This window comes from Acomys minous (assembly GCF_964271855.1).
Source record: "Acomys minous genome assembly, chromosome: 17".
In the NCBI taxonomy this organism is placed as follows: Eukaryota; Metazoa; Chordata; class Mammalia; order Rodentia; family Muridae; genus Acomys; species Acomys minous.
The window spans coordinates 1,834,505-1,850,515 of NC_140500.1; the positions used below are offsets into that span (position 1 = coordinate 1,834,505).

General features: G+C 47.9%; 1 protein-coding gene across 2 annotated transcripts in view; it reads left to right on the top strand.

The window, feature by feature from the left end:
• TMTC1 (transmembrane O-mannosyltransferase targeting cadherins 1) overlaps window positions 1–16,011 on the top strand; it is a 188,317-nt gene that overhangs the window by 105,189 nt on the left and 67,117 nt on the right. Inside the window, exon 9 of one of the 2 annotated variants that reach the window (XM_084764863.1) lies at window positions 14,403–14,521. In XM_084764863.1, the coding sequence (XP_084620989.1) occupies window positions 14,403–14,521 (119 nt within the window). Of the gene's footprint in view, window positions 1–14,399; window positions 14,522–16,011 lie in introns of both variants that reach the window. The other variant, XM_084764862.1, reaches the window with a different exon arrangement.

Below are 16,011 nucleotides of genomic sequence, written 5' to 3' on the forward strand. Positions count from 1 at the left end.
TAAGTTTTCCTAATAGGTGGTGTGTGTGTGTGCGTGTGCATGTGCGTGTGCGTGTGCGTGTGCGTGTGCGTGTGTGTGTGTGTGTGTGTGTGTGTGTGTTTAGCAGGGATAATAGACCATGCCCACCTTAATTTTATGAGGCTTTTGGCTGCCCCAAAGCCTCTCTATGCTCCATAGCAACTTCTAGGCCATTAGATGTGCTGCAAACCCTGTGGATGTGAGACTTGTCTGGGGCGAGTCTGATGGCTTCTTCCCACGCACACAGGATCAGCAGTGGAGGGCAGGCATCACTAGTGTCAGTTATCAGTATAATTTTTGTTCAAAGTGTTGGCTGCCACAAAACCAGCCAGGCACAGCTGAGATACCTAGAGTTCCACACAGAAATCAAAACCAAAACAAAGAAGCAATTAACAATTTAAAAATTCTGACCAAAAATCTCAGTACTGTCAAAAAATACAGGGCCGGCGATCCCTCAGCTGTGACAACACCTTCCACGAAAGTGTGAAGACGGAGTGTGGATCCCGGCCCTGCTGTTTCTATGCAATGTCATGTGGTTTTTATTACTGTTGTTTTGTAATAGAGCTTGAGGTCAGCAATGGAGATACCTCCAGAAGTTATTTTATTTACAGGACCATTTTTACTATCCCGGGCTTTTTTTTCCAAATGAAGTTGAGAATTGTTCTTTCAAGGTCTGTGAAGAATTGTGTAGGCATTTTGATGGGAATGGCATTGAATCTGTAGATTGCTTTTGGTAAGATGGCCATTTTTACTATGTTAATCCTACTGATCCATGAACATGGGAGATCTTTCCACCCTCTGATATCTTCTTCAGTTTCTTTCTTCAGAGACTTGAAGTTCTTGTCATACAGGTCTTTAACGTGCTTTGTTAGAGTTACATCAAGACATTTTATATTATTTGTGGCTATTGTGAAAAGTGTAGAGTCCCTAATTTTTTTCTCAGCCACTTATCACTTGTATAAAGGGGAGCTACTGATATTTTTGAGTTAATTTTGTGTCCAGTTACTTTGCTGAAGGTGTTTATCAGCTGTAGAGTTCTCTGGTAGAATTTTTTGGAGTCACTCACGTATACTATCGTATTATTTGCAAATAGTGATACTTTATTATTCCCTTTCCAACGTGCACCCCTTGGCCTCCTTCAGTTGTGCTGTTGCACTAGCTAGAGCTTCAAGCACTATGTTGACTAGTTATGGAGAGAGTGGCAGCCTGGCCTTGTCCCTGACTTTAGTGGAATTACTTTAACTTTCTTATCATTTAATTTGATGGTGGCTCCTGGCTCGCTGTATATTGCCTTTACTCATAATAGCTTGTCTTTCTGTGACCTGCTCCCTAATATGGCCTCACTGTGTGAGGGGAAATGCTGCCCGATGGTTTTCAGGGGTAACTCATTCGATATTGGGTCCTTATGGCATTCTCACAGGCCTTGAAAATAGCATTCCTATGAAGGAAAAACTGGGGAAAAGGAAATGGAGGAAGAAGAAGAGAAAGAGGGAGAACAGTGGCACCGGCTTTGCTGATGGCCTCACAGTGACAAGGATCTGTCAGTAGAAGTCCTACTTTTGGGGCCCTGCTCTGAGCATGGGCCACTGAAGGTTTTAAGTTTTCTTGTTTGGCCAGAGGCCATAGGTTTGTGCCTTTCTATGTGTCTATCTCAGTCTCCTGATGGTCTCCTCTAAGTGTCTATCTCAGTCTCCTGATGGTCTCCTCTAAGTGTCTATCTCAGTCTCCTGATGGTCTCCTCTAGATCAGAGCAAATCAGGGGCTGAAGTTCTGAGATCTGGAAAACAAACCGAGTCCCCAGGTCCATAGGGAGGTGACACTGTGACCTGCAGCACTGCAGCAGTGGGGTGACTACAGTGTGGGCTTTCTGGAGGCCTACCATGGGAAGGAAGCCACTGACCTCCTCACCTGAAGAGGTGGCTTCAGTCTTTCCTGGGCTTCCTTTCGTGTTGGCCCCTAACCTTGCTTTGCTTCCTGCCCACATCACGGTCCTCATCTCTCTGCTCCTCAGAGAGACACCTGGCGCACAGAGCTTCCCACAAAGCACCTCTGAGTAAGACCCACCCCACAGACAGGCAGACCGAAGAAGGAACACCTTGCTATTGCTTTTTCCTGTTTCAAGGAACAAGATATTTGAGGTTTTGCTGCCTCTGCGATCTGTCACAGTTTTATCTTTGAGACATGAATCAGCCAACCCTGTGGTACGCAATTGCTCTACCAGAGGCCCACGCAGTTGAACTAGACTCCATTTCAGATTGCTAGAAATTATTTTGCATTTCGCTCACTCAAATAATAGGCTTTCATTCTTGTGGCACATGGACCACTGGGTTCCAGAGAGTCCCTTACGAAACCCGGGGGAAGAAGCATCATGTTTTAATACGGCAGATAGGAAAATAGAAAGGAGCGTGGAGGCTGCAGATGGCGTCTAACAGAGGGCGGTCCGTGTCCTTCCCCCTCCTGACTCTTCCCCTTTCAGTTCCCAGACTTTGCACACAGAACCTTCCCGTTCACATCTCCTCAAGTCATGCGGACTCTCCTCGTGGGACAACAGGGACCCAACCTTTCTAGTCCGTGACTACCCTTCTGGGTGATGGGTTTTGGGCCCCTCAGGAGTTGAGGCTCCAGACTGTGCTGCCACGGTCCCATGTATGAGGTCAGCTCCACAGTGGGCTCAGCCAGGGCAGCTTTCCAGCCTCCTGTCTGTGCCGGCTCCCACTGTCTTCCGTGCTTGCCCTTGACCAGCACTGCAGAACCAGGCTTTCATTTCTAACTTTATTCTGAGGTGAGTTTGAAAGCAAACTTCCCCTTTGCCCTGGTGCAGTGCAGCTTCCTCACAGGCCCTTGGCTGCTCTCCTTCCTGTGTTTCATGTCGCTGTGCTGTTATATGTGAGCAAGAGGGGGCTTCTCTTCGGTGGTTCTAGTTGTGTTTTATTTTATTCATGACAGGGTTTCTCTGTGTAGCCTTGGCTGTCCTAGACTCACTTTGTAAATCAGGGTGGCCTTGAACTCACAGAGATCAGCCTGCCTCTGCCTCCTGGAGTGCTGGCATTGCAGGTGGGCACCACTGTGCCTGGCTGTGACTCTAATTTTATAAGATAATCTCACTTTAAGCTCATGGGCACACAGCTGAAGTGGAAGCCTGGCTCCTCTGTGCTGGGGTGTCAGAAGAGGGCTCCCCACGTCCTGGGAGGAGGGAGGCTAGGGCTGTGATGAGCTCTGCTGCTGGTCACCTGTGTGTGTTCCTTATGAACGTCAACCCTCACCCTTACGCTCCCAGCTGCCTTCGTCCCCAGTGACAGGAAACAGCTTTGAATTCCTGAAGGATCCAGTGTTTGCAGCTGCTTTCTGGTTTTGAGGAAAAGTTTCTTTGGATCCGTAGTCTGGATATACAGTCCGTTCTGGCCCAGCTGTGGTGGCAAGAGGGTAAGGCTACCTGTTCATATCTGGACAGGTCAGGAAGCAGAAATGGGGCAGGAACATTAGCCAAGGCCTCCACTCAGCAAACCACTTCCTTCCCTGGGTCTCTGCCTCCTAACAGCCTCAGCCTCCCAGAATAATGCTGCCTCCTGGGTACAAACACTTGAACATGCTTGTGACACTCCCCATTAAAATGAGGTAACAAACACACCACAGTGCTGTGCAGAGTCTGTGTGCTCAGATGCCATGGAAGGGCAGCGGTCTGTGAGAGGGGCCTCCTGTGCACAGCTCTTCATCCCTGGTCTTCATTTTCCTTTGTTGCTGCTGAGTCGCTTCTCTTCCTCTGTGGTGAGCAGTGGAGCAGAAAACATTAAACAGGCACCTTTTTCCCAGTGGCTATCTGAAAACCAGATGGCAGTAGCCAAGCCTTCCCATGGCTCTCCTGCTTGTGTGTGATGGCTGTGCCTCTCTCTCCTTCTCTCAGTCGGAACCCACACATCATGTGTCCAGGTGTCCCGGGTGATGTGCTCTGTTTGTTCTGGAGCTCTCTGATCTGCTTCTGATCTGGGCCCACGGGAGCTTTTCCACATCATTAAATACTTTTCTTCAGTCTTTGCCCTCACAGAGCATTCACATTGGCACAACTCACACTACTTAGTAAGCAAACAACCTACTACCACTCTGATGTTTATGCCTCGGTTGGAAGACTCACTGAGTGTCTTAATAGCATAATTGGAGTGTGTGTTACTGACAGCAGTTTTCATGTGTCACTGACAGCTTTATTTCTTTTTCTTGATTGGCATGCTGTGTGATTGTCAGTGACTTTAGTGTCCACAGTGGATGCTTTGATTTTGAAAGACACTCTTCACTTGTGTGTGTGCGTGTATGTACATATGTGCACGTGTGTGCACACACAGAAGACAGGTTGATGCTGAGTATCGTCCTCAGTCACCCTTACATCATCATCGTCGTCGTCATCGTCATCCTCATCATCATCATCGTCGTCGTCATCGTCATATCACTGAGGTGGATCTGTCCCTGAGCCGGGAACGCACTGGCTAGGTCACCTGACTAGCCTGTGAGCCCCAAACCCCTTCTGTCGCTACCCCCCCAGCCTTGGGTAACAAGCAGTCGGTGCTGTGCCAGCTTTAGATGTGGGAGCTGGAGATCACACTCAGCCCCTCGTGCATACGCAGAGAGCGCTCTGGGCTACACAGCCTCCCTAGCTCCATCATCTTTTCCACAGTTGTTATTTCTCTTATTTAATCAATCACCATTCTGTGGAGCTAACCTGTTACCATGTAGCTGGATGATACTTCTGATAATTTTAAACTTAAAAGGCCAAAGATATATCTTTTTAAAAAAAGATTTATTGATTTATTATTATGTATACCAGTGTTCTACCTGCATGTACAACTGTAGGCCAGAAGAGGGCATCAGATGACATTACAGATGGTTGTGAGCTGCCATATGGTTGCTGGGATCTGAACTCAGGACCTTTGGAAGAGCAGGTGGCTCTCTTAACCATTGAGCCATCTCAACCGCCCAAAAGGTCAAAGATATTTTTATACCTCCTCAAGCCACTCAGTCCTTTCTGCTTCTATCAGGACGTGATGTTTTATTTAGCAGAGCATACTTTTCATCTTGTTCTCAGCCATGAAATATGTAATTGTGCATTTCAGAGATGAATGTAGCAGAAACAAGGCGCTGAGAATAAAATGCCGAGTTGCTTATCAAGTTGGGAAATAGGAGGCTCCTTAGAATGTGGCTCATTGAGACAGCTCCCCCTAGTTAAACAGAGAACATGCAGATCTCTGTGTACGTTGGCTAAAGGGCAGAGGGCATGGCAAAGCCAGTTTGTAATAGGAACCTCAGTGTTGCTGTCTCTGTTCTTACACAGGGTAAGCTCCGTAGAACTTTCCTCTCACTTCAGTGTGCAAAGGATAAATGAAATCAGGTTCCAGGGTCTCTCCAACAGAAGCTAGTGGGAGAAAGTGCTGACTGTGCCAAGCCCAGTGTCCCTGATTAACGGCACAACGGACTGGCTCAACAGCCTTGCCATAGCATCCTACTATAGCCTAAGCCAAGATTCTAGACTTTTCCCTGCTGTGTCTCTTCTCTACCTCATCTTCCCCCAACTGCAGCAAATCTACTTAACTCATGAGCATGTTTCCCGTCCTCTGTGTCATTACCTGTTCCGAGGCATGACCCTTTGTCACCAGGTGATTGTCCTGGCCTCATTTCTGCCTTGTGTTCCAGCCTGTTCCCAATTCAGAGTTTGGTTTTTCATTTCCTAGAGACTGTCATGCCCCGCCCCCTGAGTGTGTGTGTGTGTGTTGGTCATAGTGGACCTGTGATTGTGGAGTCAGGATGTGCCCAGGCTGCTACTATCAGCCCAAGGAGACAGTGTCACCTGTAGTATCAGCTCCACCCTTTGTGAACGGCTGTTTCCAAAGTGACACCACACCTAGAGCAAGTAAAACTTCCCCCTGCTTCACTGCTGTTCTAGGAGCGGAGGTCTGACAGGGTCTCAGTGCCCTGCCCTTCGCTCACAACAGAGGGCACCTTTCCTGGAGCGTTCTTTTCTTATTTTAGAGACATGGTTTCATGTAGCCAGGCTATACTGGAGCTAGGGTCATTCTGATTTTGGCCCCACACACTCTAGCATTACACGGGACTCACCAGGCCTTGACCATGGAAGATTCTTGTAGGAGAGCTGGAGGGCAGAGGACGGAGTCCCTGGGGCTTCGTGTGGCCAGCATGGTACCTGCGCAGAATCTTGGCAAAGGTGCTTTTGTGTCTGCATCCCATGTGGCTCTGAGGGCCAGAGGCCACTAGTGTCTACAAGAGTACCCAGCAAATTCAAATGGACAAACTGACTACGGGCTTGTAACCTTGACTGGCATTTGGTACTGAAATTAATTAATTGGGACAAGCACATGTTGCCTTCCTTGAGACTGCCCTGAAAAGTGCTTCAGGCACCACAGCTTAATTGGGTTTGAGTGGCTGGAGAGTGAGCTTGGGTTTGCATAGATTTGGACTTTCATCATGCCAGCGTCTTCACTTGAACATCACTTGCTAAGGAAACACGTTACCCTTTATTTTTCTATCTAGAATGTTTCTGTTAGTACTTTATAAGCATTACCCAAGAAAACAGAACTCCCATGTCGGGACCATGGTGACAGTTTTGTTCTCTGACATCAGACCCTGCCTCTCACGCTGCCTCACACTATATGTCTGCATTAGAGATTCAGACTGTTCTGTTTGGCAGAAACGGGCCCTTTGATGGCTGCTTCTTCCTTGCTTTCAGACTAGAAAGTTGGTATGTGCATGTCTGAACTTGGAAAATCACAGGTTTTAAATTATATTTGAAATCATAAAGCCTTGTTTTCCATCCCTTACCCATGTCATTAGTCCAGCAAATTTGAGCTGTGGTAGGTAAGGTGTCTGAACCCACAGTGAAAGGTGAGGAAAGAATGCCAGGCCAGTAATTGTGAAAAGAGCCCATTAACTGCCACTGTGAAAACAAAATTATCCACCAGGCTTTTATCATCACAAACCTCGGAAGCCAGAAAATAGGATGTGTTCCCCTGAATTGGAACACATTTTGTTTGCTTTGTTATTTTTTAAGATGAGGTTTCTATGTGTAGCCCTGGCTGGCCTGGATAAAGCGAGCCTTGTAGACCAGGCTGGCCTCAAACTCACAGAGATCCTCCTGACTGCCTCCCTGAGTGCTGGGGTTTCAGGCATGCACCACCACATCTGGATGCAACACATTTTTGTAGAGAAGACATTTTGATTCTCTGTAAAGACACTACCTAGGAACAGAAACCAAACTACCTTAAAAGAACCCTCTAGAACTAGAGCCCCATGCCTGAATCGCAGTGTCCTTTTCTCTAGTGCTCAGGAAAGAGGATTCCCAGTCTTGTCACCCATGCACAGAGGGGCCTGAGGTAAGCCAGACCCAGCTCCACAGTTTCTTTGCTAAAGCAGATGAGCTGTTGTTAAGAGATGCTCCAGATGCTCCAATCAGCTAGCTAGGTCTTCACTAGAGCAGAGCCCAGTGCTCCTCAGGTCTCTTCTCCTTATTAACCCAGCGTGCAGAACAGTGACCATCTTCTGAGACATCTCCATGTGGGACAAGGGAGCTTCTTGTCTCTTTCCTACATTGGAGGGCAAGGGCGGGGCGGGGCGGGGCCTGGTCCCTGCATGTGCTTGGTCAGCAGGGAAACATCGTGCCAGCCTCCCGCGTCTATAGGACAAGGGACTGAGAAAAACATGTCATGCTCTGCCTGCTTCCTCAGGCCCCGCAGAGCAGAGCAAAGCAGTCACCACTCTGCTGAGTTTTAATCCACCCTTGATCCTCACTGAGAGGAAAGATGGATTAACTGTGCCCCTTCCCTCCCTTCCTGAGGTGCTCTTGTGCAGTTAAGTGTGTTGGCCTTGGATTCTGTGGTTACTGGAGTTTGCATATGGAATGTGTTAAAGGCGTGGTCCCAGCTGAAGTGCACATGGGTAGTATAGGTCGCTGGAGTGTGCCTGCCAGACTTGGGCTTAGTCCTTGCCGTGATGGCTGCCTTCCCTAGAATCAAACAGCAACCTAGTGGACTGCGGGTAACAAACCTTTTATCTTCTCAGTGGATTTTCTCGGGCATTTTGTCACAGCAGCAGATGTCTAACTAACACAGTAGCATTCCTGTGTCATGGCTATAACTAGTCTGATGGCTTCTGAGCCACAGCCTCTCTCTTTCTGTCCCTGTCACAGACAAGACAAGGTTGATCTGTGCACGCTTGCTCTCTAGGTTCTTACAGGCACCTGTGAGTGTGCCTGAAGCCGCTGCCCCGCCCCTCCTCACTCCCTTCTGCCTGAGTCAACCCTAAGTATGAATCACAGTAGCCATGCGCAGCACTTTGTAATTTGATGAATATTGAAGAGATAAGTTGAGAGAGAGAGAGAGAGAGAGAGAGAGAGAGAGAGAGAGTATGTGTGTGTTTTTCTCTCTCTCTACCGTGTGGATCCCAGCTCTCAAACTCAGGTGGTGGGGCTCAGGCACCTCACTGGCCCCGGCATGTTTGTCTTAAGCAGCTGCTTGTGTGACTTGTGTTCCTTCTCAGTGGCTGGGCTTCAGGAGAGGGATGGACCACCTCAAACTAGCAGATCATGTGACAGGGAACACGTGCTGTGTAGATTGTAGGGTTGTGTTTATCTGTGCGATGCCCTAAAGGGTGAGATTTTTCTAGACCATGCAGCACCTCACCTGGCTTCCTCCACTCAGGCCTCTAGCCTGCTGGTGGTGTCCCTGCCCTGACACCTCTTTCCACACTTGATGTTGGCTGTAGCAGGCAGACAGGCTTTATAGTTAGTCAGACCTCAGCTGTTTTGTTCTGTGTTGAGGCTGGATGGGTAAAAGCACTTACTTCATAGAGGATTCTGACTAGTCCCAGAAGCCACATAAAAGGCTAGCATGGTGGCCTGTGCTGGTAGCCCCAGTGCTGGGAGGCAGAGCCAGGTGGAGCCTGTGGGCTCACTGGCCAGCGAGGGCAACCCAAGCATTGAACTTTGAGTTTCCTGAAAGACAATCTCAAAAATAAGGTGAACTGTAGAGAAAGACAGCCATTGTGGACCTCTGCCCTCTGCATGGGCCCTCAGTGGTCAGCACATGCCACAGGGAGAAGGAGGGAGAGAGGCTAGGGGTGGATTTTACTGTGTAGCCCAGGTTGGGCTTGAGTTCTCAACCCTACTGTTGAAACTTCCTAAGTCCTGGGATGCCAAGTGTGCACCACCATGTCTGGCTTTTAGCCCCTAATTTGAAACCTTCATTTCCTACTGATTGAATTGACAGGTAAGGGCCAAAGGCCACAGCCTGAAATTAAATGGCAACCTTTGTCTGTCCTCTGCTACTGCAGCCTAGCAGGTGGCTGCTGATCGCCCGAGGCAAGATTTGGTCTGCACCTCACAGAGTGACTTATAATCTGAGTAGACACAGAAGAAAGCTCATCTTGCCACTTCCTTCTGTCTCTAGTCTACCCTTTTTTAAAACAAAATATATAGCTTTCTATAGCTTGTTTTCATGTTTATTCAAAACCAAAGCTGGCAATAGAGACAAGTCATCTCAGACCTTCCCCTACATCTCCCTAAATTACTGAAATATTTTCATTCTAATTAGATGAAGGTTTATTTAGCAGTGTTTTCTACTTTTCTGACTTCTCTTAACTCCTCCTGAGTGTTTACTTAGCTTAAAGTAAATGTATGTTTTTGTACTTATTATCCTGTAACTCACCTTTGAAGATATCTGTCTTAATTTAAAAAATATATGTAACAAAGCATTTAAGCAAAAGCCTGACTTTACATTTCCTAGTAAAGTTATAAATTAGACTATGTTCACAGTGAGACAGTGTGAGTACTGTGGCATTCCAACTCATTTAACCCTGCAGTGTAATTGTATAATTGTGCTCTTGGATGAGATAAGAAATAGAAATCTTGGGAACCAGTGTTGGCAAGAAAGTTCAGACTGTTAATTAAATAAAAATCAAACACAAAGCTTTGTTAGGGGGAAAAAAAAAACAAGGTTCAAAATCAAAGACCAGAAATCCAAAATGTGGGTTTTGAATGCTGTGATTCAACCTGCCTCCGGCTCTATTCATTAGAGAGTCTGGCGGTGCCTTTTGGCCAAGAGTCTGGGCTGGGAAAGCTGTGTTTAAATTGCCTGAGAGAAGGCATGGAGTTGTGCATTCTCCTTCTGTCTCGAAGGGGGTCTAGTCTCTGCACTCACTTCCCCCTTTAAATTCTTACTCTGTGAGCATTTACAAAGAAACATCAACACTCAGCAAAGGTTGGGAAAGTACACCCCCAGCCTGCCAGGCACACTGCAGGGCAGCCGCACCAACATCTGGCTGGGAGAAGAGACGGTGGTCCAAGCTGCAGCCTGGAGCATGCACGTCTCCTAGCAGGCTGTGCTGTGTGGTGAACCCCAGGGGTCTACCCACTTCCATATCCCCTGCATTGAGATTTCAGGACAGGCTGCCACGTCTGGCTTTTTATGTGGGTATTAGGGATCCAATTCAGACATTTACACTTTACCAACTAAGGTTGCTGGTTTTATACAACACTGTACATTTTATATTTTCATTGTTCTTAACAGTAAGAGATTTACCAAAGGGCTGAAGCCTGTCAGGACAGCAGTGATCAACCCTAGATGGAGACAGGCACAGTGTGGGTGTGCTGGACCAGCCCCCCCCCCCTCGCTGCTGCCAGACTTCTGATCTTCTGTCCCGTCGTCTCCCTCTGCTGCCCTGAGCCTAACGCGGAGATTCCAGGCAGGAACTATGCCGCAGATAGGTGAGCCAGACAATGCCAGAGAGAGGCAGCGTCTTGAAAGGCTGAGAGCTGAGAATGCAGACAGCCACCCAGTGCGTGACAGACAGTGTCATCACAGGGCCTGGACTCAAGGTCCTCAGTGCAGAGCAGAAGGCGTCTCTGCCTCACACAGCTGTGTCTGCTCACCTCAGCTCCCTCTGCAGCATCTGCTGTAGTCTGGGATGCGCTTTGCTGAGGGTGAGGTCGGTCTCAGCCGTCATCAGTAGCATTGCTAACCACGGTAGCTTTTGTGGTATTTTAAATGAACCACAGAGCTAGATCAAGTGAAGAATCAGATGGATTTCTTATGGATGTTAGCTTTGAAGAGCTGTGAGTGAAAATCATCTCTACAATCCAAAAGTGAACAAAAAGATTATTTCAAGATAGTATAGATTCAGGGCTAATGAGAAAAGACACTCACTCTGGGGTTTCTCTCAGTGTTTGCTAGTGGGAGACTGCAGCACAGGATTCTGGAAAGGTGTTTGTCATTTGTTATGTACTGCAGGGTCTTGAACTGCAATGCCCTGAGTGACCTCGGACTGAGGCCTGAGCTGTAAGGACAGCATCCTGCTCAACTGTCAGCTCCACACAATTGTCTTGGAAGAGAAGCCGAGTTAAGGGATGTTGTAGGTCAGATTGGCCTGTGGGCACGTCTGTGGGGGGTTGTATTGATTATTAGTTGATAGGGAGACCAAGCTCACTGCAGGTGGCCCCATTCCCTCGGCAGGCATGAGAAAGCTAACAGAGCGTAAGCCTGCCTTCCAACCAGAGGCCACCCCAGGGCTCTGTCTCACTTCCTTGCCTGTGACCTGAGTTCCTTGGTTAGAAGCAGTGTGTAGGGCAGCAGGCGGGCCTGCCCTCAAATTCTTGTCGCCTTCCCAAGTGTAAACACAGCAAACCCTTTCTTCCTCTAAGTTGCTTTTGGACAGTGCTTTATCACAGCAGCAGAAAGGAGCCTGGGACAGACAGCTTGTGCTCACAGCGCAGTTGGCTGGCTTCTCATTTTTTTCTTCTCTTTTTCATTTTTATTTGTCAGTTTTTGAGAGCCTAGAAATCTATACGTATGTATGGATGTGTATATAATATATACATGCGTAACACTCCTGCGCATCCACCTGATTTGAAAGCTACAAAAATGACCTTTATCCCATTTCTTCTATGGAGTTTGATTCCTTCAGGTCATTACTCAGGGTTACTAACAGTAAGGAATATTTGAGGGAAACTATTCAAATTATGTAGACTCTCTCCAGGAGGTTTTGTTGCTCTGGGTGTAGCAGTGAAGAAGAGAAAGATTTTTCTTATAAAGTCCTGATGACAACTCTTTTATTTTACATTCTTAGCATGTTGTGGTTTCTGGTAGGGAATGTTATTTATGCTTGTGATATTGTCTTGCTCTTTTCTAGTTATTAAAAGCAATATACTACTTTAAATGTTTATGGGAATCATTAAAGGTGCAGCACAGATACAGAAAGGTCTGTGTGGTTTCCTTTGTTTTTGTTGGCATGTGTTAATTATACATAACAATGGGTTCCTCACAGCAGCTCATACATTATCCTGTGTTTTTAACCATTCCTCCTCTCCCCCATTATCCTTTCCCCGCTCCCCTCTGTCTCTGCTCCTCTTCCCACCTTGCACTCTTCTTTTTTCATGCATTAAAAAAAATTATTTCCTTAAGGTTTCTTACAGGACTCTGGGTGAGGGGTGGTCACAGGAGCTCGGGCTGGTAGACTTAGTTTCCTTTAAGCTTTTTCTTTGATTTTCTTTTTGAGGTTTCATTGTTTTTTGTTGTTTTTGGATTTTTGAGACAGGGTTTCTCTGTGTAGCCTCAACTGTCCTGGACTCCTCACTTTATAGACGAGGCTGGCCTTGAACTCACAGCGACCCGTCTGCCTCTGCCTCCCGAGTGCTGGGATTAAAGGCAAACACCACCATGGCCAGAAGCTTTTTGTTGGTTTTTGAACCGGAGTCTCACTCTGTGGCCCAGGCTAGCCCAGGGCTGGCAGCCTCCTCCTACCTGTGCCTTCTGAGGACTGGAATTACAGGTACACCACTAAGTGCAGGAACGTCCAATATCCTCAGCTATATTTTAACTGAAATCCTTCAGGCACATCTGTTGGATGTAACACATGGAAATAAAGTTCCATCTGCAGTCCTTTTTTCTTATTTTTTAAAATTATTTTTAAATTTAAGTCTATATTTTGATCATATTCCCCCCTCTCCAAAAACATAATACAGCAACAAAACTTCCAAGACCTAGAAAACAAAATACAACATCATGCAAAAAGAAACCAAACCAAACCACCAAACTGTAACCAAATAAGAGCACACACAAAAAAAATCAGGCTGTCCGATATTTGCTGGATAATTCTCCTGAGCTTGAGCTCTGCCCTCGAGCGGTTGATGTACTCTGTCATTCCACTGCAGAAAATTGCAGGTACAGCTCCGTTGTTAACCATTTACCCTAGTAGCTAGGCTTACACTCACTCATTTCTAAAAATACAACAAAATATAGTCATATTAAAGTCAGACAAGACAGACCAACAGCAGGAAAAGAGCCTAAGAGAAGGCACAGAATCAGAGACCCACGTGTCCACACATATAAAGACACAGTGGACCTGGCACAGACACCTGCAGGGCCTGGGCGTGCTGCCTGCATCTCTGAGTTCATAGGAGCTTTGCTCATGCTGACTTAGAAGGCCTTGTCTTCCTGGTGTCCCTCATGCACCCTGGCCCTTCCATTGTTTCTGCTTCCCCTTCTATGGGGATCCCTGAGCTCTGAGGAGGGTTGGTTTTGTTTGGTTGTTTTTTTTTTTTTAAGTTAATAGAACCATTAAAAGTTAACTTACAAATTTAAATTACATAAAGATTAAGAAACATCTTTACAAATATTATGAAAAGGTCCTTTACCAATTTAGTGAGTGTTCATACTTTTTTTTTTTAATTTGCATTTACTCATGGTAACCCGCAGCTATGATCCCAGTGCTAGGGAAAGCTAAGAGAGGCCTGTTGTCTGTCAAAGCCAGCCAGGGCTACACATACACAGAGAGGGGTGGGGGGTAGGGGACAGGAGCGGAGAGGAGAGATCTTGTCTCAAAAAAAACCCCAAACCAGTTCAAATAAAAATCTGCTGTAGCTTAATTTGTGAGGTACCAAGAATCTTACAGTTCAGCCACCTCTGCCTCCCTAGCAACCGTCAGTGTAACCATCAGACAACATTTCCTGTGTGCAAGGCTTGGCTCCTGCTAGTGACCCTTTGGGTCTCTTCTTTAAGAGAGGGTACCACTGAATCTCAGTGCCCAGCTCTGCCCAGCTACTCTGCCCTCTGTACAGTCTTGAGGCCGTGGGAGACGGGTGGGGACAGGCTGAGCAGTGAGGTTCAGAGCTGTGGGCAGTGATCACTACCAACCGTGCCCATGCCAGTGTCTCTGCCAACAGGTGTGTGTTGGGCACAGGTGGGCGTGTGGCCTCTAGCCAGGTCTTCCTGTCATCGGTTCAGTTCTCTGATGCGTCCACTCACTCAGCGATGAGACTTGAGGGTCAGAGGTGACATGCTGCTTGAGACAGGTGAGCAGAGACCCATGTGTCCCCTCCCTGCCGTGTATTTCAGAAGCTGGAGCATAAGGAAGTGTTGGCCGGCTTGCTGTTCCTCGTGTTCCCGTTCATTCCAGCCAGCAACCTCTTCTTCAGGGTGGGCTTCGTGGTGGCCGAGAGAGTCCTGTACATGCCGAGGTAATCACCCTGACTCAGGGAACAAGCCCCAAGGTCTCTAGAGAGACCTCCTGTGTAAGCCATGGGAGCCTTCATTTCCTCAGCAGGAGAAGGGCAGGTGGGAGCAGGTCAGCCACGCACTGTGGCTCTGAGAGGCTCACCCATGGGGAAGGGCAGGTGGGAGCAGGTCAGCCACGCACTGTGGCCCTGAGAGGCTCACCCGTGGGGAAGGGCAGGTGGGAGCAGGTCAGCCACGCACTGTGGCCCTGAGAGGCTCACCTGTGGGGAAGGGCAGGTGGGAGCAGGTCAGCCACGCACTGTGGCCCTGAGAGGCTCACCTGTGGGGAAGGGCAGGTGGGAGCAGGTCAGCCATGCACTGTGGCCCTGAGAGGCTCACCTGTGGGGAAGGGCAGGTGGGAGCAGGTCAGCCACGCACTGTGGCTCTGAGAGGCTCACCCGTGGAGAAGGGCAGGTGGGGGCAGGTCAGCCATGCACTGTGGCCCTGAGAGGCTCACCTGGGGGGAAGGGCAGGCAGGGGCAGGTCAGCCATGCACTGTGGCCCTGAGAGGCTCACCCGGGGGGAAGGGCAGGCGGGGGCAGGTCAGCCACCCACTGTGGCCCTGAGAGGCTCACCTGTGGAGAAGGGCAGGCGGGGGCAGGTCTGCTCATGTATTCCATCTCACAGGCTAAGAGGCGCAAGCTTCACAATGGAACAGGAATTGCAACTTCCTATATTCAGGATATAAGCAGCAGTTGTTTACCATACTGTCATGGTCCAAATGTGTTTATAATTATAATTGGGATATTTTAAATACTTGTTGAATTGCCCAAAATTACTATGTTCTGAACCTTCTTTATTCCCCTTTTTTAATTTACAAAGTAAGAATTAATCTTTAAAAGCATGTTTGGGTAAATGATTTGGAAATAACCAAGGATGCTCAGCTGTGGCGTACAGGCTGCGTAGCTGTGCACACCTGCCGTTTGCTTTAGCTTGTATTTCATCACACTTGGTGTCACTGTCCCAGGGCATGCTCTATGTGCCTGCAGTGTATTTCATCACACTCGGTGTCACTGTCCCAGGGCATGCTCTATGTGCCTGCAGTGTTGCTGAGTCGGGAGACAGGCTCCATCTGACCTTTGCTAGCTATGTGACCTCGGGCAAGGTGTGGAGCTCTTTTATATCACATTTTCTCATTATTAAAAGGGAGGAATCTGTGGTACACACTACAGTTCCCAGCCCTTGGGAAGTGGGGCAGGAGAGTCAGGGGTTCAAGGACATCCCTGACTAGTCCTTCCCTGGGCAGCTGGGCTCTGCCCATGGCTGCTGCGCCTAAGCAGAGCTTCTGAATGCCCCCTCTGCCTGAGGTGTCATGGGACTGAGGTGAAAATAAAGCTGCATTTTAAAGAAACTGTCAGTATTTCCCAGAGTAAATGCCTGCCTCTGAGAGCCCGGCTGGATTTACTCATATCAAACTCAGTGAAGAGACTAAACTGTTTCAGGAAACTAGCTT